General features: G+C 31.2%; 1 protein-coding gene across 2 annotated transcripts in view; it reads right to left on the reverse strand.

The window, feature by feature from the left end:
• Window positions 1-26883, reverse strand: part of LOC143204096 (glutamate receptor 1) — a 102036-nt gene that overhangs the window by 46316 nt on the left and 28837 nt on the right. For both annotated transcript variants that reach the window (XM_076416556.1, XM_076416555.1), the window contains exons 10-16: window positions 14186-14280; window positions 13957-14124; window positions 13694-13901; window positions 13419-13636; window positions 11156-11264; window positions 10860-10995; window positions 9384-9489 (exon numbers count right to left, since the gene is read on the reverse strand). In XM_076416556.1, coding sequence (XP_076272671.1) covers window positions 9384-9489; window positions 10860-10995; window positions 11156-11264; window positions 13419-13636; window positions 13694-13901; window positions 13957-14124; window positions 14186-14280 — 1040 coding nt within the window. The remainder of the gene's footprint in view (window positions 1-9383; window positions 9490-10859; window positions 10996-11155; window positions 11265-13418; window positions 13637-13693; window positions 13902-13956; window positions 14125-14185; window positions 14281-26883) is intronic.

Raw genomic sequence — 26883 nt, forward strand, 5'->3', positions numbered from 1 at the left:
GCATGCACACTCTCCTGCATAGTATAAACTACAGAAAAGAATAAACTATATGAAACTATATCGTCTTCCTTTCTAATGGCGGTCCATTCTTTTGGACTAGATCGATACGGATTTTTCTTTGCGTACTGTCGATCCGATCAAAACAACAAAAAAATCTAGAATATTTAGATTTTGTTTTACATTAATAATTCTATAGTAATAATGATTAAATTGTTGTTTTATTCTTGGTGATCTAACATACATTGTTTTAAAATTTGGAAGAACAAGGGTAAGTCCAGAATGTAAGTTTAATTTTTAAAAGTTATAAAATCCAAACAGCATCAATTTTATTTATAGTGGGAATTTTAGCTGCCAAATTTATAACGCAGTATTTTCAACGACCTAAAATGCGTATCAATATATGCCTATATTTAATTGAACAAGAACAGAGAAAAAAGTTACAACAAGAATCATGTTGCAAGTAGTCAAGTCATTAATGAGGTTTGTCCATTAAGAATAGTAGCAAAGACTGTAGTAACTGATAATAATTTATTTTACACATAGTATATTTTAGTAATTATTTAAATTTTATTTTATAGCTAAGATGTAGCTAGAATTTGTTGAGAGTAAAAGTCGAGGAATCTGAAATTCAGAGAAGAAGAAATTAGACAGTATTTTGCTAAGATATGGGAACAGTGTATAGTGATACTTTGAACTAATTAAATTTGCTAACAAAAGTAGACCTGGATCAAATAAACAAATTGTAAAACTGTTAACAACACCCTAATTATCTAATATCAATGAAAATACAATTACATTTTTATTATTTCGTTTTATTCAGTATTGTTGTAAATAAAATGTTTTATTTCCATTTTTATTTACTTCCTGAACCTATTTACTTGCTTAATATATTCGACATTACATCTAATAATCATGATAAAAAATAAGTAAATAAAGCTGTGTATACGCATGCTCCAAACTCGGATTATTCTGTGTTTTAAAATTGAATGGAGCCAATATGCGCATGAGCCAAATCCATAGATGTGGAACAATGTATCCTGGTTTTTATAATCAGAACCCTGGTTTAACCGAATTTCGGTTATTCGGCCTTTTAATAATATTATCTATTTTATAATCTAAATTTCGTAAGAAGTTCCTTTACTATTAGACGTCTGTTTCTCTTTCACACTATGAAAATCGAAATGAAAGCCTAGAACCGACTCTTAACAACTAAGATTCCGGCTAGTAAGGAAAGTAAGTGAAATATTATAGTAAATGCCTTAAGGATTTTAGAAAATATTGCTGTAATAGCATACTTGTTAGAAATCTCTGGTTGCTCATTTCGTCCAATGAGAACATAATGAACGTGGACCAATTTACAGGATGGTCCATTGATATGGGCGATACTCATAATCTCAAAACTATGAAAGAGTTAATTAACGAAACAAATTTGAATATATCTGTTATGAAATACTTGAAAATATAGAAATATTAGCTCTACTATAAAATAGCTTGTATTTGTATTAAGTATTTTAATGAAATTGATATCAACGCTATTTGATTGATTATAATGAAAATAGACAGCTGTTTATTAGAGAACAAAATTTTAGCCATCTCACGGGGCTCAGATCTGAGTGCGGGGAGTGACGCCCCCGGGGGCCCGAGTTATTTAGGGTTCTCGGGCGGTGGTGATAGGGAACTACTGTGACGTCATGTATGGTCCCTCTTTATGTTAAGAATTCAATTAATTCCACGACTTACAGGTTAAATTAGTAATTTCTTTCGGGTAGGTTTCTTTAGTTTTAAAAGCCCTCCAATATATTTTTTTAATATTTGAGATACTATCAGTGTTAAAGCTTCGGACACATGTCGCAATATTGTTTATTTGTAGGTGTGTGTCCATTCTGTGGTAAGTATAACTGCTGAAATATGTACCTATGGAATCCAGTTTCGCGAAGGCTACATGAATAAAATACTTAATTTTCAGATATTCCAACAGGTGTGGTAATGTACCATCCCCAGATACTACAGAATTTATTATTTAAAATGCAAACCTTCACGTATCGACTGTCACTTAGGAAATCTATATCTTCGTAAGAAGTTAATGATAATAATAAAAATAAATTGGAATAATCCGACCAATGAGGTTGCAGTTCAACGAAATCTATTAAAGAGAGAAAACCGAAGTGTTGATTCTCCTAAATATATACTTAGTTTTCAAGTTATAGTGAAAGTAAATTGTATATTAGTTGGCAATCTTGTATGTTACACCTACTAGTAACAATATATCAATAAAAGCAGTTGAATCTTCACTATGTATAATAATATTTATTGACCTTATATATTATCACACGTTCTGTAAAATTGTGTATTAAAATATATTATATGTCTTTACAACAAACTGGAAAAGAATAAGTCAATATTATTTTCAGGCATTTCAAGAATGTTTCAAAGGAAAACAATTTGCTTTTATTTGTTAAGCGAAAATCTCGACTGAATCGTAACAAGCTGCAATATTGCAACCGGTGATACGCTATCCGGAGCACTGGAAATGCTGCCAAAAGTTGCTGGGGCGGAATGAACAGTCGCATATTGGGATTCTAATATGTATGCAGCGGCTATATTTGTCTCTGATACAACTTGGACCCGGTTGTAACGTTACTGATATTAGAAATTTGATATATTATGTATTATCGTGTCGATTCCAAACGACGAAGCGTGATTTCCTTTTGATTAAATAGTTTCTGTCGAGATTAAAACATTAATTTATTTTGAGCATAAAAATATGGAGATTTGTCCCTTATGTGCTTATCTATTTAATTATTTCTTCTTCAGTATATATTTGTTACGTTATATGTAAATTCCTGTATACCTTTTTTTTGTATATTTTTAGATAAAAGAAACTCAATTATGGGAAATAGAATTAAATTAAAGTATAGTCTTGGCTATTAATACTTTCAAACCTTAAATACAACAGGGCTTAGGTACAACGGGAAAAATATAGTGAAAAGCTAGAAAGTAATAGGGAGGAAAATGGGAGAATGAACGGTGAGATAGAGCTACTAAGATGACGATTATATGGGTGGAAGGAAATCGAGATGCAATGTATATCTTTACGAATTAGTCATGAAGACGGAAAATTGTGAAAATATTAAAATCAACTGATCATGAAGAATGAAGACAAAAAAATTAAGTAAAGTTAAGAGGAAATTAGGAATACAGGCAACTAAAAAGAAAGATGACAAGATAAACCAAACAAGAGACTCGTTAGGGCATAATTGTAAAAATGGATATTCGAAATTTGATAATAGATAATCAGAGACGTGGACATGGAATATCAAAACGTACGAGTTAGAGAGGCAAGAGGACGATATGAGAGAGATATTCAGAAAACAGTTAATGACAAGAAAAGTAGACTAGATATGTCTCTCTTTCAATTATTTTAAAATATATATATGTTTAGGATTTTAGAAGAATTTTTAGGCCTTAAATTTTTTTTGTACGTTGCATTACAAAGCAGGAATAGCCTTCAGATTAGTGACACAGAATATATAAACAAAACTTTTATTGATATTAACTTCTAATACAATTCAGGTTTTATTAGTAAAAGCACCTCGTAAGCCGTAACTAAATGCTGCAGGCTAAATTCTGCGCGAAGAGTTAAATGAATGTTTTAATTTCTCATTTGTTGGTGGATTTTTAGTCCTCATGTGGGACACCAGGTAAACTAGAAAGCCATAGATGATCAAAAGCCGTAGGAGGCAAATTAAAGATGAGCTACCTGTACTGATTTCAGAATATTGCATAAAATGATGTTTGAAATCTGAACATCTACTCTGTTAATGATCGAATAAAGGAATAAATAAGTAAAGAACGATGCAAATTTATCTACAAATGTAGGTATAGAAATTATTTTAATCACTCAGGTGTATTTATTGTTTTTGTAATATATATTTTAGGTGAGAAATTTGGATAAAAGATAGTACCTATCTATGAATATATAAATGAAGTAATGAAAATATGAGCTAAAATGAAACTTACTACATAATTTGCATAAACGGAACACGGGATAAAAAGAAGAAATTATGAATTATCAACAGTAGTTGTGTAAACATTTTAAAGCATTGATAAATATTAAAATGTTTAACGATTAATTCAGTAATATATGACAATTTATTCTTAATTTCTCATTTGTTGGTGGATTTTTAGTCCTCATGTGGGACACCAGGTAAACTAGAAAGCAATAGATCAGCAAAAGCCGTAGGAGGCAAAATAAAGATGAGCTACCTGTACTGATTTCAGAATATTGCATAAAATGATGTTTGAAATCTGAACATCTACTCTGTTAAAGATCGAATAAAGGAATAAATAAGTAATGAACGATGCAAATTTATTTACAAATGTAGATATAGAAATTATTTTAATCGGTCAGGTGCATTTATTGTTTTTGTAATATATATTTTAGGTGAGAAATTTGGATAAAAGATAGTACCTATCTATGAATATATAAATGAAGTAATGAAAATATGAGCTAAAATGAAACTTACTACATAATTTGCATAAACGGAACACGGGATAAAAAGAAGAAATTATGAATTATCAACAGTAGTTGTGTAAACATTTTAAAGCATTGATAAATATTAAAATGTTTAACGATTAATTCAGTAATATATGACAATTTATTCTTAATTTCTCATTTGTTGGTGGATTTTTAGTCCTCATGTGGGACACCAGGTAAACTAGAAAGCAATAGATCAGCAAAAGCCGTAGGAGGCAAAATAAAGATGAGCTACCTGTACTGATTTCAGAATATTGCATAAAATGATGTTTGAAATCTGAACATCTACTCTGTTAAAGATCGAATAAAGGAATAAATAAGTAATGAACGATGCAAATTTATTTACAAATGTAGATATAGAAATTATTTTAATCGGTCAGGTGCATTTATTGTTTTTGTAATATATATTTTAGGTGAGAAATTTGGATAAAAGATAGTACCTATCTATGAATATATAAATGAAGTAATGAAAATATGAGCTAAAATGAAACTTACTACATAATTTGCATAAACGGAACACGGGATAAAAAGAAGAAATTATGAATTATCAACAGTAGTTGTGTAAACATTTTAAAGCATTGATAAATATTAAAATGTTTAACGATTAATTCAATAACATATGAGAATTTATTCTTTGAACCTCCTCCTTTTTCAATCATTATAGTTACTTATACTTTATAGATCTAAGTTTTGAGAAATCAATTGTTCTTGTAGTAAGTATAATATTCGATATTATAAAAAGTAAAGTACCTTTTTGTGCACAATTTTTTTAATTATTATAAAATTATCTAATATTCCATGTTTGTGAAATAAAAATATTAAACTAAAAATGCGTTAAAATCATGATACGTTTGTTGTAATATTCAGTGGTGTAGTAATATAGACTTATTAGTACTTTGTTGTTTATTTTAACTTAATGGAAACTAAATTTAGTTAAATGTATTTAAAAAAGATTTTTGAGTGTTAGTTCTTGAGATAGTTTGCATGTATTTTAACATACAGACATTTGTTACTGTAGTTAATATTAATATGCCAAATTTATTTCTGATCTTATATTGAAAATACTGTCAAAACAAGTTTTAGTAATATTAACATTGTCATCATTTTTAAGTTATTCTCCGTTGGGTGTTTGCCACCGAAAAAATATAGAAATACTATTTCTTTGTATTATTTTGCAATAAGTATAAAAAATATCGATATTTTATATAAATATATATCGATATTTTTAAGAAGAAATAAAAGTAGTGAAATATTAGTAAATATTTAAAAATAAATATTTTATCTATATTTTTTGAAACGAAAAATATCGATATTTTTTCTGCATCCCTAATTCCCTGTACTCTATTATGAAAGAAAAATGACTACATTTTAAATTGTTTTCTTGTTTCAACCACAGGATCATTAAACGAATCTAGTCACACTAGTTTCATTGAAAATTGTCATGATTTAATCGAACGATTTAGTCTTATATCCTTCATCAGTATACCCTTACGAAACCGAGTCGAGCAACTAGTTCAATATAAATAAAAATATTTTTATTGCGATAATTCTACGTCAAATAGTTTTACATTACTTTTACATTCCGTTTGTTTACGTACTAAACAAAATGTATACGGTCCCAGATATATCTCAGGTTCAATCTTTTCCATAGGGCACGTCGTCTCTGGCACTTGGCAAACGTTTCCGAGTCCCGCCGATTCCCGATTTAATTCCAATTTTCCGCTTTCCGGGCGTCGAAACCGTGTCTGTTACTTTTGGGCTGGAAAATTCCGGATTTATCGTGTTGGTTAAGGTGCACCCGCTGCTCACGAAATAGCCGTTCCTCATGAACGGGATTCTGTTACCGTTTACAAGTCCCCTCCTCTATAATCATTCCCCCTGCATGCGAGAATCCGTACTAATGTTGTACATTATAAATAATGACCGCGCTATGGACGCATTTGCAGACGTCCGAAAACCGACTGTTATTATATTTATTTGTTCTTTCGTTTTGGTTGTTTGTTTGAAACATGATTAATTTGATATTGAATATTATTTTATTTATTGGGTTTACTTTCTATATTTCATGTTATTTATTTTAAATTTAAAGTGATCTTATTTGCAAGGAGTTCTTTCCGTTTTACATACTATGTCAAGAAAGGAAACGGTCTCAAAAGAGTTGCTGTTTAAAAAGTGTCATTTATTAAATATTTTTGTGGAGAATATGCCATTTTTATGCTTAAATGTTTCAGTCAGTCAATTATAAATATGCAACTCCAAATAGCCACAAACCATAATATTTTAATAGAATCGTAGAGCGGAAGGTCTTATAAACAAGACCATATATTCACGAACCAAATAAACAGATGTCTTGAAAGCAGATGATTTAAAAAAAACATTCGACAGTGTGTGGAGAGCCACAATCATTAGCTTGGAGGAGATGAGTAGGTGATTGAATGATAATAATAATTCAAAAAATATAGAGGACAAATAGAAGTGCTATAATAATTATATACAATAAAATAACTCTTTAGATGCTCAATATTGTTCGTAATTAGTTTTGTCATAGAAAACTGATAACAACTAAGTAGATAGTATCACATTACTACGAGAATATGGAATGATGAACAAAAACCAAACGGAAAATATAGTGATGGGGCTACCCAGAAGAGGTATATATAATAAGGTGCCTACAATGTCTTGCTGGTATTGAACCGCTTAAATATAGATGGTTGAAGCTAATTCTTAGAGCAGACTACAGATTTTGCTCCATACCAACAAGCAACAAAATAATAAATCTGTCCATTAGGAGACCCATTACACCGACATGTAGGGCACGATATTTCAAAGACCAATTACTTAAGGTTATAAAGATGATCAACCTTAATACAGATAAACTTAACGTCTCCAGATTCACAAATCTCCCGCTATGGATATTTCCATCGCTGCTCACAGATAGATTTTAACTCTAACGATTCACAGCAAGGATAATTTTGGTCCTAGAATCTTCAAGGGCCTCTTTTGTCATCTTCTATACTTACCTAAACCTATGTATCTAATTACAATTCTATTTTAACTACTACCAACTAATCACTTTGAAGTCGGTACGAGCAACAAATTAGATTTGATTTGTTCGTAATTTTTTTATATATGTCACAAAATTATATTATTATTTTTGTATTATTTGGTCTCAGATCTGATCAGTTGCTAGTAGCTAAAATGTATTGTATATAGATAAATAGGTTTAGGTATATATTAAGTTAAGTTGTGTGTATGTATAGTACAATATAAAATACGTGTAGAATATAAAACCTATCTAGGTTTTTGTTCATTTTTATTTTGTTACTACAACGATTATAATGCATATTTTATTTTTAAATATTTTTCTTGAGTTAAAAATCTAAGCTTGATTATTTTTTACCTTTTAGTGAGTTCCTTATTTATTTTTTGAAGTCGGTTGAATTTTTCTATTAAAATATTTTATTTTTATCTTTTTAGTGTTATATATTTTCTCAATAAATTACGCAGGTATTTTAACTGTCAGAATGGGTAGACTGTGTAAAGGTGCGGCCCGTATAAGGAAAAATAGGAATGAAAAACAATAAGTGAAAATAACGAATTCAGGCCCTGGAGTCCGCTATCTAGCATAAGAGATTTGAGAAATATTCTAACCAAACTAGAACAACATTAAAGAGTTTTGTCCTCCGCGTGTGAGCTGAACTCTGGCCGTAACACCGTAGAAGCAGTTGCCTACAATATCTCTACGGCTTCTCATAAGCTATAGTTGTATGCTTAAAAGCAAATAATGGCTTTTACACTGAACAACTTCCGATTTTCCGTCACATCCACCAATTTTCCGTCACAGCCCAGTAATAACATTATAGCCAAAAATCTGATTATTTTTGATAAAAAATAGATGAAAACTTTGTACTTTCTTTTTTTTTTAATTTGAGAGTTTCCCTCGATTTACCCCCTTTCCCCCATCTGATCGTTACTTGGTTCCAATGGGAGCACCTCAGAAATGCACTCTTTCGAATATAAAGAGAATTTTGAAAGTCGGTCCTTAATTGATGGAGAATCGGCGAAGATACGTTAAGATAAAAAATATACAGCCGAACATAGAACCTCCTCAATCTTTGAAGTTGGTTAATGGTATAAATTCCTATTTTCAATATTGTCAACAGATGCTTGTATTGTATATTTTAATTAATATATATTTTTCAACAATAACGTCTGTTCAATTTAAGGACTAAATAAATATTCATTCACAATCAATTAAAAACAGTCACAAAGAAATAAAAAAGTCGAATGTTCAATCATAGAACCTCCTCCTTTTTTGTAGTCAGTTAAAAATAGACATATGTAAAAGGATTTATGGATCAATTCTGACACTCGACGTGGGTAATATCGAAACAATGGAAAAACATAATCCCCGAGAACAACAGTGGACATTTCAGAAGAGTAAGAATAGTAAGGTAATGGTAATGAGGATGGACATGATTAGAAACCAATTAGAAAATGCCTCAACATTGAATCTTTACAGAAGCTCATGAAAATGAGACAATTTAGTTGGTGAAGTGAAAAATATGAATAGAAATTGATTTGTTCATTTTAAATGTAGTATAGTTGAAGGTTACTTGTATTTTAATTTAAGTATGACAAGCAAATTATTTTAATTTTTAATATAAACCATTAATAATTTGTAAAGATTATGGGGAAGAAAATTGGGAGAAGTCGAGTTAAAATGATTTAAAATAAATATTATAATAAATTCAGTTAAACTTACTTAAACTTTTTTTTAGTTAACTTATTTTTGATGTATTAAAACTCTCTAGTAAATTTTAAAAAGAACTGTTTATGATCTTACCTGTTTATCTTTTAGGCACTCCGTTCGATCATACCACCATTTGTTCTTCAATTTTGTTAGTTCGCCGTCTTCTTTTAGGCTCAAAACTGCTAAATTCACAGCATCTCTGAAATATCGTATTTTTTATCATTATCTAAGTAGAGACATATTTATAGATATAATAACTTTTCAATTAGGTGTCGTTAGTTAAGCCATAGATATGTATATCTTCTTTGCTTTATACTATTTTTTTTCTAATTGGAGATATGAACCCTGTAAATATCAAATCTATGCCAAAATTCAACATCAGAAACTTGAAAGTCTTATATTGGCGATTCATTGGGAAATCATTGTGTGTACACTAATATATATTTGAGCATAACGGGTCAATTGAAAAGTGCCCGGCCTACTATAGTAAAACATATTTTTTTGGCAATATTAGTTTTTTTTATTCCACATAATTCCCTTCAAGGGTGATATACTGTTTATAGCGACCCTCCAACTTTTCGATACCATTTTTGTAGTACGATTTGTCCTTTGCTTCAAAATAGGCCTCAGTTTAGGCGATCACCTCTTCATTCCACGAAAATTTCTTCCCAGCGAGCATTCTTTTGAGATCTCAAAACAGGAAATAGTCTCTGAGGGCCAGATCTGGAGAATTCGCTTGATGAGGAAGCAATTCGCAGCCCAATTCATGGATTTTTGCCATCGTTTTCACTTGTGACAGGGTGTTTTGTCTTGGTGAAGCAGCACTTTCTTTTTCTCAAATGCGGCCGTTTTTCGGCGATTTCGTCCTTCAAACGATCCAACAACGCTATGTAATAGTCGCTATTGATGGTCCTTCCTTTTTCAAGGTAGTCAATGAAAATTATTCCCAAAATTATTCCGCGTCCCAAAATACAGACGCCATGACCTTGCCAGGTGACTGTTGCGTTTGCCCACGTTTTGGAGCGGGTTGATCGTATGCAGTCCACTCCGATGACTGTCGATTGAACTTCGGAGTGAAATGATGGGCCAGTTTTCGGAAAGTCTGCATCAAGCCAAGTTTTTGCTTTTACTGTATTTTTTCCCTTCAAAAAGCAATATTTTATCAACACGCGAAATACCTTTTTATCAATTTTTTTTCACGATAACAAAAGTTGCCTCACTCAAAGTGCTATAATTCAAAAACAAATGATCCGACTGTTGTCAAATTTATACACGCATCTTTTGAGTGTTGGGACTAACCGAAAAACATATGGATCTAATTTTAGTAGTGCCATCTATGTGTCACGCCGGGGTCTTTTCAATTGACCTATTAGTTTCTCTACGTTACATGCAGTTTAGTCTTAAAATAAAATTAAAAAATGTGGATTATAAATTATATCTATTGATAATTATTATTCAATATGTAAAAATAAATTTTTTACTCTTCATAAGGTTAATTATGAAAAAGGTCATACATAATAGAATAATGATGTAGTAATTAAAGGAAATGTTACATGGTATATGTGATACCTTAAAGCTGATCCTAGTGGTGTAGCTACTCCGAAACCTTTGGCGTCAAAGTTTCGTCCCACTTTCATCGTGTCACAAGGTTCACGTTCATTAGTGTAGTCGTTCTTAGGCGATTCAATTAGTAGAGCGTATTTCCCTGAAAATTATTTAATTAAAATATATCGATCATAATTTTATGTATTGATATAATGTTCTTATTTAATTTAAATAACCAACCATTTGAAATGGCAAGTTGTCATGATGAATTATTAATTATTATTAATTAATGTAAAACATAATTATAATATAATAATTACCTTTGGATTGTCGAACTCTTCTAATTCCTTCATCATAGGATTTGACAAATACATGTTTTCTTGAGTTCATAAACTCCCACATTCTTGAGTATAGTGTTATCTGAGATCTCTATAACAAACAAAGACATATTTATAACACTTTATGCAAAGTATAAATTAATTTGTTATTATAGACAGTTTAATTAGCCAGAAATATAAATTAATTTTGTAATATATATTTATTAACCTTATTAAATATAGTAACATAAATTGACAGTGATGGTGGTGAAATTAATTTTTTTTAAAATATTTGTTCTTCTCCGGATCATGGTCCGCGGCATTAAGCCTGTCGACGGGCAGGTGACCAACTTGGAAATAATCCCAGAAGACGTCCGGTCTTTCCCAGCCTGGTTCCTGGCGTGACTGGGATAATTTTTTTGTCGGATTTTGCACTCTTGCCTAAGGATAATCACAAATTTTAAACAATTACAAACATAAATTTATGGCTATGCCCCAGCAGGATTCGAACCCGCGATTATCTCAACAGTAGGAGGACTGTTCTGTCGCCCTTACCACTGCGCCAACCAAGCTCCTCTATGATGAATAAAATTAAAATAATTCTTGTAATTTTAAGGAAACCATTTGATCTTAATTAGTATTTTGCACTTTGTGTCCTATATGATGGAGGCATGGATATCCCCTGAAATCATTTTCATTTTCAATTATAAATTAAATATTTTTAGGGATCAAGAACCATTTGTATTGCTTTAGTTAAACTCATTGGTATTTTACTATGTATTATCTGTATCTATGCAGGCTTTTTATTTGGATGAATTAATTTATTTTGCCAATAAAACAAATACTATAAGGTTGTCACTATAACATCCAATTATTATGTATTTATTGTGTCGTGGTATGATAAAAACCTGTAAGTGGCGCCTCCTACCGGGTTCGATCGTGAATCTAAATCATTCTAGAATCCACATAAACATAGGCAAACAGTTCATCAAAATCTGAGTCCAGTGACATACACATAGACAGAACCATTAAAGATAAATATGTATAGCGAGCATGAATCAGCTCAGCTAATGTATCCTTTGATTTGCCGAGAGAGGAAACAGTTGATATAGTTGATAGATTTCATTGTTGAATATTTGGAGGTAAATATTTCAGTGTTGATTTCGATGAATACTGCTATCAAATATTTCAGAAATTAGGGAATGTGGGTATAATGATTTTGAATGTATAATTGCTATTTTAATTACAGACAAGCAAGTATTTTGTAATCTCTTATCACGAATGAAGAAAACTGGATTTATTACAAGAATTGAAAGGATAGAAAGTCAGCTGCGCAGGAACGAGAACTCAAGGATCCAAGATCATGTTGTGTAACTGAGGGGATTAGAAGATTGGGTCTCTTATGATCTGGTAAAACAATATTCGAGGTATTCGACTTTTGCCTAAACATTGAATATATTAATTTTCAATTTACATAAAAACCTAACAAACTGAATTTGTTTACATAATCAGAGTTGTCAATGCCAATTTATTAAATTCCCTGATAACCGAAGTCAAATTTCCAAAGTTGAGTAGAAAAATGTATTGAGTCCCACAAATTTCCCTCAAAATTATTTTAAGAAATGAAAAAAATAACTCAACCGTTTAATGTTTATTTTTATCTTATAATATGTAATAAGGGTATTGTTTGTGTAATTTGTAGCTGTTCGGTTTTCTGATGGCTTTACAGTGGATATAAATGAAAATAATGGATCGTTGAAACCTATGAAATGTGTCGAATTGCTGAATTGAGTGTTTAAGGTATAAACATAAGACTTGAAGTATTTAATGCTCATGAAGCTGGAAGACAGCATTTTCAAAATATTTTCTTGTTCTGATCTCAATTTGTAAGGAAAGGATGTTTGTGACTGATACACGCTATTGGAATTAATTAGCAATGAATGTACATAAAAGATGCATTCTAAATATACCACGTTGAATTGGTCCACTGTTCAAAATCCCAGCACTTTCTCCGCATAATATCAGCTCTCAATCAATATGAGATTCCCCGCAGATAGGGGAATTCCGCATATGTTGGCAACGCTGTATATAATACTTTTGCACTATCGCTATTTTCTGTTAAATGTGATTATCATTCTGTTGCTTATATATTTTCTTTATTGATCTTTATGTAGATGAACTTGATTGTTTTACATTTTTGTTGTGTGTATCTCTATTATTGTACTGTTTAAATATATCGAATATACTATTGTTGTGTTGTACATACTTTGAAGAAATCCCAAGTAGCTCCGTGCATCAGTGTTCCATATTCGACTTCAGTCTGTGATGCCAGATCTTCTGGTGAGTTGATGGGTGCTACCATACGCTCGACGGTTAAGAAAGCTGCCAAGTTGGCAGTGTAACTTGATATGATTATTAGCGTAAAGAACCACCAACAAGCGCCAACTATCCTGCCTGATATTGACCTGGGTGATATATCTCCACCTTAAAGATATATAATTTACAATATGTCGAAAATTTTAAAGCCGTTGATTTTTATACCTTGTTGCATAAATGCTGCCAGTGAAAACCAAAGAGAGTTTAACAGACTAAAATCATTAGCCATGGTACCACCGCTGTTCATGTGAAGATGTGGCGGATGCCGTACGGGTTCTTCCATGTGATGGAGTATCCTCCATTCGTATGGCGAAAATCGAGAAACGACAAAGAGGACTATACTGACGCCGACAAAGGCAAACACCACGCTGATCTGAAAGAAACAGTAATTGTTATTTTTGCTTAATTTCTACACTTATACCACATACCCAAATTTCCTGTGACAGGGGATTCAAGAAACTGAAAACTCCGGGCTTCTGTTTCATCGGTTTCTTAATCATGATGGATATACCTAGCGACATGAACGGTTTACTGAAATCGATGACCCGTTCTCTTGCCGACGTTATAGTGATGGGTGCGATGGCCATATCCGCTTCCTGTTACCAAATATCAGTTCTGAGTTTTTATGATTTTTGATACCTGACAATTATATCTCACATTTCGTACTAACTCTCCCACCATGCCGTCCCAGCCTCCCTTGACGTCGTTGTTTTCTGATCCATATTTTCCGTCTTTAACAATCCTTAACTCATCTGAAATTATAATAAGATGATTATTTACCAACATATTGGGTTTTTAACTTAACACTTACGGTTCATATTGTTGGGATTATGTTTGATTTTAATTAACAGTTAAATATGGATTTATTAATGTTGTTGAAGGAACACGGATCTTAATATTTTGTTGATCAGCCTCCCAATTGCAATTGCTAAATTTAAAAATAATTTGCTAAATTCATTTTATTTGCTACATAGCGATGAGTCTTATCGCTACCCCAAAATTTGATCTCAATATGACCAAATTAGCTTTATAATAGACTGATGAACAAATCTCTTTCAATTTAGGTCAAGTTGGTAGTATCTTCCGACGACCATCCAGTATCGTTCTTTGATTTTGAGTCTGATCTGATCTGTTTTTTTTTCTAATGTGATGTATAGGGAGTGTGAAAAGATGCCCTTAAAAGTATTCTTAAGTAAAATATATCAGGTCAATGATTGAACTATTGCTAAGTGGCAATGAACAAACGTACAGCCAAGATGGGAGATGAGAGTCGTTGCACTTACTAGCTCATTGCACCAATGACAAAAAATGTTGAGAAAAAAGTTAGAATCAAGTAATAAATAATATTTTGCAGTGGAAAAATATGTAATATATCATATGCTTATTACACTGATTGAAAATAATTCCTACGGACTGCAATAATTTTTATGCTGTTCATTATAGCGTGTCAGTTTCCTCCGGATTGTATGGAATTTCCATTATTTCAAGGAAACTTGAAATAAGAACAAAAAATATCAGAAAGGAGTCGAAGACATTGAATACATAAGCTGTTTTTCAGTGGAAAAAATCAATGCAATATGGCATATTTACATTTCGTGCACGCCACGGCTTAGCAACTTAGACAAGGACTGGGCCAGACATTGGCCCAGTTCCGTCTCGTGCCATTAAAATTATGAATAGAAAAGCTCGTTAAAATGCGGACGTCGTTTTATGTTGTTAGCGTTTTGTTGATAATTGCAATATTAACAAACCATTACGAATCGATTCGGAAAACCTCCTTTCGTTGCCTTTCCTTTAACGACCTTCCTACTTTTTGTTGAATGTAAAGCTCGCAATAAATAAAACAAGCAGGGAAAGGGAGTTTTTAAAATTCGAATAAAGCTTGAACAACAAATGAAGAATATTAATTAAATAGCCTCAGAGAAACTAACATTTAGTATACACAATAATTTGTTTTCTAATTGAGTAAACTTATCAGTTGTGAAGTTTCTGAAAGTACCCCTTAACAATCTTGCGTGTTATCGACGAAAACGAATCATATTTAAAACCAGAGTCTTCGGCATGTCTGATGTCTGAAGTGGAGCAATTATATGGAATGTGGTGGTTTTTACATAGAGTAGTTGTTTGTAACACACCTTTAAACACGTCTAGCTTGCTGGTTTAAAATTTATATAGAAATTAAAAAAAGTGCCCAGAATACCTAAATATAAGCTATATGTACAAATTTCAAAATATGAGCTTATAGTATAGACTAGCGTTAGGAACTATCGACTGAAAACATTCGAAACAGCCGATAGTCAAACCACTAGCGACTGAAAGCAGTAATTACTATTTCCGGTCAAATGCACGGTTCAGCTATTTAGTTTAATTGGTGATGTCAGACGAGGATGTACGAATCCCTTCTTGTATATATTATGATATTCTTTTATATATATGGTAATATTTTCCAACGGTAGTATAAGCGACACGGAGATGTATAAATTCCTTTACGAACTAACTTTTAAAAAAATACTGAATACTATAATAATAATAACAATAATACATAGCATGCAATTTATAATTTAATTTTAAACGAAGTAGAATTACTTTTATTTTTAAATGTTCTGTGGATCTGTAAAAATAAATGGAATTCTTCTACAGAATGGAATAATACCCAACAAATCCTGTTGTTCTACGTACTATAATAATCGTAGACAATACAATAGAACTTAGACAAAACCTAAAAAGTAAAGATATACAATAACCCAAAATATTACATAAAAATTAATAATATGCCTAATCATAGAAAAAAAACTGATCGATGACATAGTTAAAAATGACTTGAATGAAATGACATAAATACTTTATTTATTATTGAACGGAAATATTTTTTTTAACAATTATCGAGATAATAATTGAAATATTACCTCTTATTGCTATAAAAAGAGTCAACATATTTTACTATTTATCATTCCCAATTTCAATCTGTTTACCCTTAACATTACCAATCTTGAAAAATATCGTACCAAAATGCTATAATATTCATATACAATATATTGTTATTTACAAGCAAACTACATATATTATATATAGATCTACGTACAAGGCATAAATTGGGTACATTTTTGTCAAGGTCGCGGCTGCTACCAGAAACTTAAAAAATCAGTCGAATGAAACTAGTAGAACCAAAAATAGCGACTGAAACAGTCGATAGTTCCTACACTAGTATAGACCTAGAGTCTCATACCTGTAAAAATGTTTAATTATACTCCGAGACAAAATTTGAACACACTTAATATTTTTCATTGCAGCTCTTAATAAAAATAATTTTTAAGTTTTTACATTCTGCAAATAACTGCGGTTTGTTATGGTGTGTTTGTATGGTATATGGTCATATGAGTATTGCAAAGAGACAGCTATCCTTTGCCTATAGGTTCCGCTTAAAACCGTGCGGCTCGTTACTACCTGACGAAACTATAGCAATTAGGTGACAATAATTGAACTGACCAATATTTTTAATTTTCCTTAATAAATCAGTCTCTTTCGCAGCGTTTCATATAGCCTTTTAACAGTATCTTGATTTAACCTTTTCCACTCATGGTTAGCATTTTACAGTTGTTCAACATTATCGAATTATTTATCATTTGAGTATACAATACGTGTTAGCTTACCCCAACTATTTTCAATAACCAAGAAAGGGCAATATCCATTTCTAAAAAAAAATCCCTTTCTTTTTTTGGTTTCGCAGTATGAACATCAGCATTGATGTTGTTTGTTGGATAATATAATTCTGACCGGAACATTTTGTTCCTTATTTAACTGTTTATCGATCAGTTTAATATAACTTAATCTATTAATTCTCCCAAAAATTAATATTATTATTATATTATATTATATTTATATTATTATTTCTGTCTTTCCTTAATACTTAACACTTCCACCTAGCTGTTCATGACTTAAAATTCTCTATTCTTTTCTTAATGGCATATGTTAGTAAAGAAGTAACTTGACATTTCTAGGAGTTGGGCGATGGCTTGTTATCTTTTAGCAGTTCCTATTTTATAATTAGTCCTTGTTGCTTGGATAAGGTACACCCAGACAGGTTTTCGGCTGGCCAGTTCACTGCTTGGTTTCCTTTGATAACAGCATGAAAAAAAACCCAAATGATGGGTACTAAGTTTCTCATTCTAAGTGTCTTTAAGCATTTAAATAATATTGTTGCCTAGTAGGTAATAGGCGTAATAGAATTTCGTAATGTTGAGAATCTGTACCAATGACAAGGAGATTGAAGTCTTGGTATAATACCAGCTTTGGTTTAGCTTATTCGTATGCATTTTCGTGGTTATTGACCACTTGAGGTGTGTGTATACAAATCGGTTATATCGAAATGACCTGTGATGTTAGGAGATTCCTTGATGATGAAAGAAAATACTTGTTGTGAGACAAGATTAATGGTATAAATTGTTTCATCCTTTGTGTATTTTGAGAATGTGTCATATTAATATTGCATTATAGATAATATCAGTGGTTTGGAAGAAGTTAGACATCTGTGATTAATATTTAGTTTATATCTCTTTGACATTGATACAATGTTCCTGTTCTTCGATCTGATGATATGTCACGTTTTATGTTGAAACACAATTTTGCAATATGGAATGTGAATTTTATGGTGATAATAGTATATTAATGATCAAATTATGTAGTAAATGGTCTCAAGGTTTCAAGAGTATTGATCAGTCCTGTAAAAAGATAATTTGGGAGTATTACACGATGAAGATCTGTGTCAAATGAACTGGAATAACCAAAAACAAGACAGATATACGGAAGATTTAAAAACAGAATATTTTTTATATGGTTTATTACTAGCGATAAAAAATATATATTCTACAATCTCCTGAAGAGAGTTATTACGTATGTTATACCCAGTTAATATATTTACTTTTATGGGTTTACTATATATCTGGCGGCTTGTTGGAAAGACATACAACACTAAACTATGGGCAGTTCAACTTGCCGATAGCGTTATTGCAGTTGGCCCGTTTGAACTATATACTATGAGACATTGTATCTTCTCATTATTAGTTGCAATTAAAACTATGCAATAGGATTTGGCCACTGATTTTTGTAAAAATCGATAAAATTTGCTCCTAATTTGGATTGTATCTAATTCGACATTTACCCAAAAAGTATGAAAAAGTAATAGTCCGTGATGGGTAAACTTTTATTAAACCGTTCTTTTATTTTGTTCTGAAATGATGGTATGAATAAGAAAAAACGTTTAATTTTTTTGAATGTCTCTTACACCCTATTTTGTTATATACTATGTATGATTGTAGGAATAACGTACTTACATTATTAATAAAAAAACACTATTTAGAAGTGTGTTAAAACTAACAACGAACATCTTTTGAGCCAACGAAGGAGATTATTTTATGTTATTGTAAATATTGCTTTACTAAAACAAATCGATGTACCAAAGCGAGAAATTATATTATGCGCTCAAAAATCCATCAAAACTAATGCATTATCTTTAAAAATAATTACTCTAAACCATACCTAAATTAAGGAGTTTTGTTAACTTATTTTCTAATTAATTTGCTGCCTCGTTATGAATATCTGACAAAGCAGGTAAGTATTATTGACAAAAATCCATCAAAACTAATGTATTATCCTACTAATTATTCTAAACCATATCTAAATTAAAGAGTTTCTTTAAAACTTATTTTCCACTTAATTTGCTGGATTACCATGAATATTTGAATGAATCTAAATATCCTATGCATTTACCTTATCCTTATTTCGATCATTAATAGTTAATGAATTACCCCAGTTAGACCCGATAAAAAGCCACGCTGTCAAAACTTTAATAGCCGCTTCTATTCATAAAACTGATGGCGTGAAACGGACTCAACCGGGTCAAGGTCTAGCGCAGCCCTTGCATCGACGAAGTTATGGCGTGCACCCAGTGAAAATGTATAGTATTGTATCGATTTTTTCAAAGAAAACTAGGTAAATATGTAATGCCTTTCTTAATAAATTCGCTGTTTCGTTTAAAGTTATCTCCAAGAGGCATTGTGAATAATTTTTTATATCCAATTTATTACATACACTAATTTGATGATAAGCCATAAATAATATATTAAGCTACACGCACTTTATGGTCATGAATTATTAAAATTTTATTGAAGATGAATAATCATAATAAGGCTATTCTTAGCAATATTGCAAATTAATTGAATAAAAATAATCATTTATCTTTATTGCTCGTTATATTGAAATTTATGATGTCCTTAAATAGTTTTGATGTTATACAGTATAATATATTTGTAATACACTTTTCAGATATGTATAATAGGTGTTGGAATTAATTGGTAGTATTTTTTGTTTAAACAAAACTTATGTAAATCGAAATGATTTGAATTACTTTTACTTAGCTGTCGTGTAAGAGACCAGTCTAAAATGTGCCTGATAGTGCTTGTTCCATGCATTCATGTTCAAGGCAGGTGGTAATCGAATTTAGCAACATCTGAAAAAAACGATGGATGTTTTCAGATCGATTTGATTTAATTTCATTTGGTTTTAGCAGTTTGTGCTAAATCACTCCTTTCAGATGCTGCCAAATACATACATTTGATTTGCTACTGATGTCTATAGTTGGTTGAGGTTAATCTATGATTTTCTATATTTGGGTTTGTTATAACAGGTCAATTTTTTCACTGTAGGTGATAGTTCTTCAATTTACTTCACCTTTTTTTTAATCGTAAGTAAAACTTTTAAAAATGTATTGGTTAATGTGTTGGTCAATTATCATTACATTGCTGTTATACAAGCAAGTATTTATACATCTATATGGACATACAAAATTCAATTGTGTAAATGAAATACAAGTTTTCGAGAACATTGTCCTGAGAAGTATTGTTGGTGCATCCAGATACCACAAGACTGATTACCTACTCCGAAGCCTTCAACCGACCTTCACTCAAGCGAATTGTAAAGGGAATACATGAGGAAAGACATATTCATTCTCATATCAATGCTGACATAATACAACGTACTGTAACGGATAACACCAGAACAGGACACAGACTGAAAATATTCAAACCATTTGTTTTTGTGCAGAATATGTGAAGTCCATTTAAGTGTGTTAATACATAAACATAATTACACCAGAGACTAAGATAGATCCGATGACACTTCCTAAATGTATACCTACATTTAAATTGTAGGTGAATTGGCAACGACTAGTAACAAGGTAATATTTTTTTAACTTCATTTAAGTATTATCTGGTGGTTACATCAACTTTCAATTATATTCATACACGAAGGATAAGTACGAGATAAAAATAGTGTGGTGCAGTTATTTCCATTCAGTTTTTACAACATGCAGTCAAGAATTAGAAAATAATATGATCTTCTAAATAGTGTTTAGACAAGACACTTTTTTCACTTGATCAGCAGTCAAATATACTATTTTGTGTTATTTGTAATTGTATAATAATAAATAATTGTATAATTTTGTATAATCTTATTAATAATTTTGAGGTTTAGCTTAACATGGTCTACAGTAAAATAATACATGCATTTTCCTATCCCATTATCCAGCCTTACAATTAATTTTTACATGGTTATTTCTTTAATTTTTTAATAATGTGCATGTAACAAAATCCTTTGACTTTTTCTTTCCACCACGTGAAAGAAGACAGTCTCAATTCATAATCAGCCTCTAACCTTGAATGAAACAACTACCAGTTTTTTAGTTGAATCCATTTAATTTAATTTAATTAACATAAACTATAATAAAGAAAAAACGACTCAGAGGACTTTGAACGAGACATGAACTTCTCAACATGAATCTTCTAGAGTTTCTGGCTCTAGAGTTGCATTTTTCCTGTCTCATTAACTAACATTCCAATGAATTTTTACATAGTTATTTCTTATGTTTTCTATAATATGCATGTTTCTATTATATCCGTAGAGTTTCTCTTACCTCCACGTGAAAGAAGGCAATCTCTAGATGCTTCTCAACTCAAAATCAGTCTCTAATCTCGAATAAAACAACTTCTACCAGTTTTTAGTTGCATAGATTCAATTTAATTCAATCAAGAACGTTGTTTTCGTTATATCGGACTTAATGCGAGAGAAACCTTCTCAATATTTTAGAGTTCATTTCATTGGAGCCATTATGGGTACTGTGGATCCCTTTAATTTCTCATGTAACATCAGTATCGTTTATATCCAAAATACTATAGAAACAATATTCTAAAATACTCCGTTCTGTCAATTGTTATGTAGGTCATTGTTTTCATTATTCTAAATAAAATTCTGAAGGAAGCTGTACGGTGGCGCGATCTGACGGTGTTAATGCTTATAAATCATCGATCCACCAGTCAACATCGGGTTAAAAAAAACAAGGTCCGTGGAAACCGTGATTACCTCTATCCATTCATATATTCAATGCGGCGAAATAAAATTAGTTCAAGGACTATCACAATTCACTTGGTAGCAGTAACGATTGTCATTTATTATCGTATACGATAGTATTATAAGTTGAGTTAATTCTTCGTATTTTTATTCCGTGCGTAAAAATATTGCCTGGAAAATTACTGAAACTATTGCTACAATTATCAAGAACCTTATAACCAGCTTATAACCTGCATAATGTAATAAGACTTTTTTCAATCTGAAATTGTTTACTTTCCAAGAGTAGCATATATTGAAAAGAAGCTTTTCCTAATTCATGAATTGATATAACTATGTTTAAATGATTAGCTTAAAATAAAATAAAATATGCTTTAGAACCATAATTGGTGTTGCATCAAAACCACTACAGAAGTGTTAAAATATTCATTTATTTTCTTGTCGCTCGTGTCTTTCTTTTATAATATAACAAGTCAATTGAAAAGTCCCCTGGCTACCATAGTAAAATACATTTTTTGCCAAAATTAGTTTTTTTTATTCACGATAATTCCTTTCAAAGGGCGATACACTGATTATAGCAACCCTCCAACTTTTCGATACCAATTTTTTAGTACGTTTTGTCCTTTGCTTCAAAACAGGCGTCAGTTTCGGCGATTCGACGAAAATTTCTTCACGTCGAGCATTCTTTTGAGATCTGAGAACAGGAAATAGTTGCTGGGGTCCAGATCTGAAGAATACGGTGGATGAGGAAGCAATTCGAAGCACATTTCATGGATTTTTGCCATCGTTTTTTCAGTGACTTGTGACACGGTGAATTGTCTTGGTGAAGCAGCACATTCTTTTTCTTCAAATGGTGCAATATCGCTATGGGATAGTCGCTGTTGATGGTTCTTCCTTTCTCAAGGTAGTCAATGAAAATTATTCCATGCGCATCTCTAAATATAGACGCCATAACCTTGCCAGCCGACTGTTGCGTTTTCCCACGCTTTGGAGCGGGTTCATCCTGTGCAGTCCACTCGATGCATATCGACGCAAAACTTGGGTTTATTACGCTTGATCATCTTCAAACACTGCTCCAAATCATCAAGTCGTCGTTGTTTTTGGTCAAAAGTAAGCTCGCGCGGCACCCACTTTGCACAGAGCTTCCTCATAACCAAATATTCGTGAATGATATGATATACACGTTCAATTGATATCTTTAGACTGTCATTCAAAATTATTTTGTGGATTTTTTAAATGTTTTCATCGTTAACAACCTTTTTCGGGCGTCCACTGCGTTCACCGTCGTCGGTACTCATTTCACCACGTCTAAACGTAGCATACCAATTATTGATGATTGATTTTCCTGGGACAGTGTCCGGAAACTCGGCATCAAGTCAAGTTTTTGCTTCAACTATAGATTTTCCCTTCAAAAAGCAATATTTTATCAATACGCGAATTTCATTTTTATCAATTTTTTTACAAGAACAAATGTTGCTTCGCTCAAAATGCCATAATTCACAAACTAATTATCCGTCAGCTGTCAAATTATACACGCATCTTTTGAGGGTTAGTGCTAACTAAAAAACATTTGGATTTAATTCTAGTAGTGCCATCTATTGGTCAGGCCGGGGACTTTTCAATTGATCTGTTATCCTGGAAGTTATTTGCCATTCGTGGCAAAGTATACGTAGAATATGAAATCCTAACATGGTAATTTTTAAGCAAATGTGTCCTGTATAATAATAATGGAAAGTCATTGAGCAGTCTTATGTTAAGATGTAGAAGTAGATAGCATCAACAATTTATTAAAGTATTATCCATTCTAAGTATTCTCCTGCTTTTGTACATTAAATACGTTTAATATCAATAGTATTATTAAATTTTGACTAGAACTTTTGTTATGTTAATTTCAATCCATATGCCGCCAGATGTTTGTAACACCTTCAACAAATTGGTCTGTATTAGTAGGTCAATTATGATAATATTAATGGAAAGTTATTAAGTGCGCTTATGTTAAGGTTTTGAGGTAGATTGTTCATTGATGATCAATAATTTATTAAAGTATTATCTATTCTAAGAATTCTTTCTTCTGTATATTAAATACGTTTCATGTCAACGACGTATCATTACATTTTTAGATATAACTTTTTTTATGTTAATTTCAATCCATATTGTACCAAAGTTGTTGGTGGATGTCAGGCTTCCTTAATAATATGATATATGATAATATTCCACTTTTAACAACATATATTGGCATAGTAGATGAATTTGAAGAGTTAATAAAGTTTTTTATGAATTAATGATTGATGATTAGTTGTTTATAAACTGTGTCTTATATCCTTTCTGATTTATTCATTTAATTCTTAATGAATTCTTCACTGAGTATCTCAACTATTCTAAAGGTAAGTGCATGTATAATTTGATGTTCATCTATGTTTAATATAACCTTTCAGTTTGGCTTTATCCGCGTATTCGAAAACTAGTGGAGGACCAGGAGCTCGATGAAGGCAAGGTATGTATAGCGAGGTATATTACAAATGCTCGTTGCTGGGGTATATGCCACTCGGTTATTGGAGCTCTTTTTTCAACATCATAATGTAAGGGTACCTAAGATCATTGATCCATTCGAATTGGTTCTGGTCTTCGTCATATTAATAAAATAAATAGGTTTTTGTTTGCATTTAAAGTTTTAAATTTAGATTTATTAAAAATAGAATTTCCTTATATGAAACAACGCATTGAAAAAAATGAGTATAACATATATGTTGACCTACATAGCCACTTAATAAAGGCAACGTCTCTATAATGATTTTCTACAAATCAATTTCGATTTATTGACAAATAAAACCATCGATCTTCTACATTCGTTGAATATCGCCTCGCCGTCACAAAATTGGCTGGAGACGTCATTATCATGCTAATGGAAATGGACAACGACCTAATTTTTTCTACTATTAACCCGTGACTTCGCACAAGCCCTAGTACGTAGCTTCTTATTTTAGCTTGAATGGGTTATTTTGTTGAGGAAATATAGGATTTTATTCGACTTGGTTAATTTGAATAGCTATTATTGTATATATAAGAGGGATAATTAGTTTCAGCAAGTTTAGCTACTTCAGAACTAATTAAACGAACTTGTAGTAGGTTTTGCGTTCAGTGTAATTTAATTAAATGATACTTTGCCTTAATAAGGTTATCTGTGCACAATAGATTCAATATATGTAGTCTATTCAAAGTTTTTTATATATATGTTATCAAGATATTTAAGGTATTGCCTACCGCAATTTGTAAATTCATTTTAGAATCAGACAATATTTTCCTTCTCATTTTATTCTAGTTGAAAAGAGACATAATGCTGTCTGATTAGTTCGAACAGTAAACGAATGATCCTGTCAAAGCCGTGAAGTTATCAGACGTATGCAAAATTCTTGTACGCATTAGTGATAAGGGGATATAACTGTAACCTATAAACTGTTGTGGCTGAAAAATTAACTGAAGCTTTTAGATATATCATAATGTTAAAATAAATTATATTTGATAGAATTTTTGTCCAATTGTTTTTATTTTGATTAGAATTTTGTCGTATGTCAAAGCCAAACTGAACTAAAACTCAGAGTTGGTGAAAAACAATATTGCGATGTTTTGACGTCACAAATTTAGATGACATATATACAAAATAACTTTGAATAGGCCATAAATATTATATATAGGGTTATACAACTTTCAACCATATTTAAATAAACATATATACCAATATATATGAATATATATACTTATTGTCTATGGAATATTTGTAATAAAGGTCGCAAATTGTTCAAAAAGCGGGTTTGTTAGTAACCGAACGTGTTAGATGCTTCAAAATTTACAGAATAAGTGTAATTAAATATTTAAATATATTTATTTATTTAACTTCGATTTTTATGCGTAGATTGAACTATTAGCTAAAGAGTGCATGAGAGAAGAATCAACTTTGCATCTAATAAATAAATACTGTTGGGCTTATCCGCAATTTCAGTTCCAATACAATAATTTTCTTGACGTATTATTAACTTTACTAACCCCAATACATATTAAGCTAGATGACTAACTTCTTCTGCAAATGTTACTTCATTCTTACCATATTTCTTTCTTTTAATCTAACTTTGGTTCATTCAAAAAACTTTTATTGTGGAGATAAGGTTAATTAAGTTTTTTTGAAACAGATATCTTGGACTTCACTTTTAACTTCATATAGTGTTAGAGGAAATTTTAAAAAGCTGGAGAAGCTTTCTGTCTCTGTAGTTTTCTGTAAAATATTAAAGTCTATAAATAGATTAGGAAAATAAACTGTAGATGAATCACTTAATAACACCATTTAATTTCACTTTTTTACTTAATTTTTTTTTTGGAAGGTACAAACGATAGAAGAACTGTGGGGCCATTAAATGTCAATTTTTATTTTAAATACTATTTCAATACAGATTCATATCCCCTCCACCGTGCCATATACTAAAATTATTTGACTGAAATTATTTACATTACATGATTTTATGTAGGCATTTCTTTATTTATAATTTTTTTAATGTATTTTTTAATGTATTTTAAGTATTTTTGACTGGCCAGTGACCAACTTAGAGACCATCCCACAAGACATCCGGTCTTACCTAGCCTGGTTACTGGCGTGACTGTGATGATTATTCTTAGTCGGATTTTCCACTGTTGCCTATAAAGACATTTACAATTACAAGCATAAACATAAAGTACATCCATGCCCCACCAGGATTCGAACTCGTAATTGTCGCAACAGTAAGAGGACCGTCCTGTCGCCTTAACCACTGCGCCGCCAAGAGAGCTTTATTTATAAATATTTATATTAAATTAATTTTTTCTGAAGTCTTTTTTGTATTCCTTCAAATTCGTCTTCTAAGTTACTTTATTTTAGAACTTTAACGAAACGTTTACCTATTAGTAACATAACTATAACAAGCAGAAAACAA

The sequence above is a fragment of the Rhynchophorus ferrugineus genome, unplaced genomic scaffold (assembly GCF_030347505.1).
Source record: "Rhynchophorus ferrugineus isolate W39M unplaced genomic scaffold, kcgeb_rfMv2 rfM10, whole genome shotgun sequence".
In the NCBI taxonomy this organism is placed as follows: Eukaryota; Metazoa; Arthropoda; class Insecta; order Coleoptera; family Curculionidae; genus Rhynchophorus; species Rhynchophorus ferrugineus.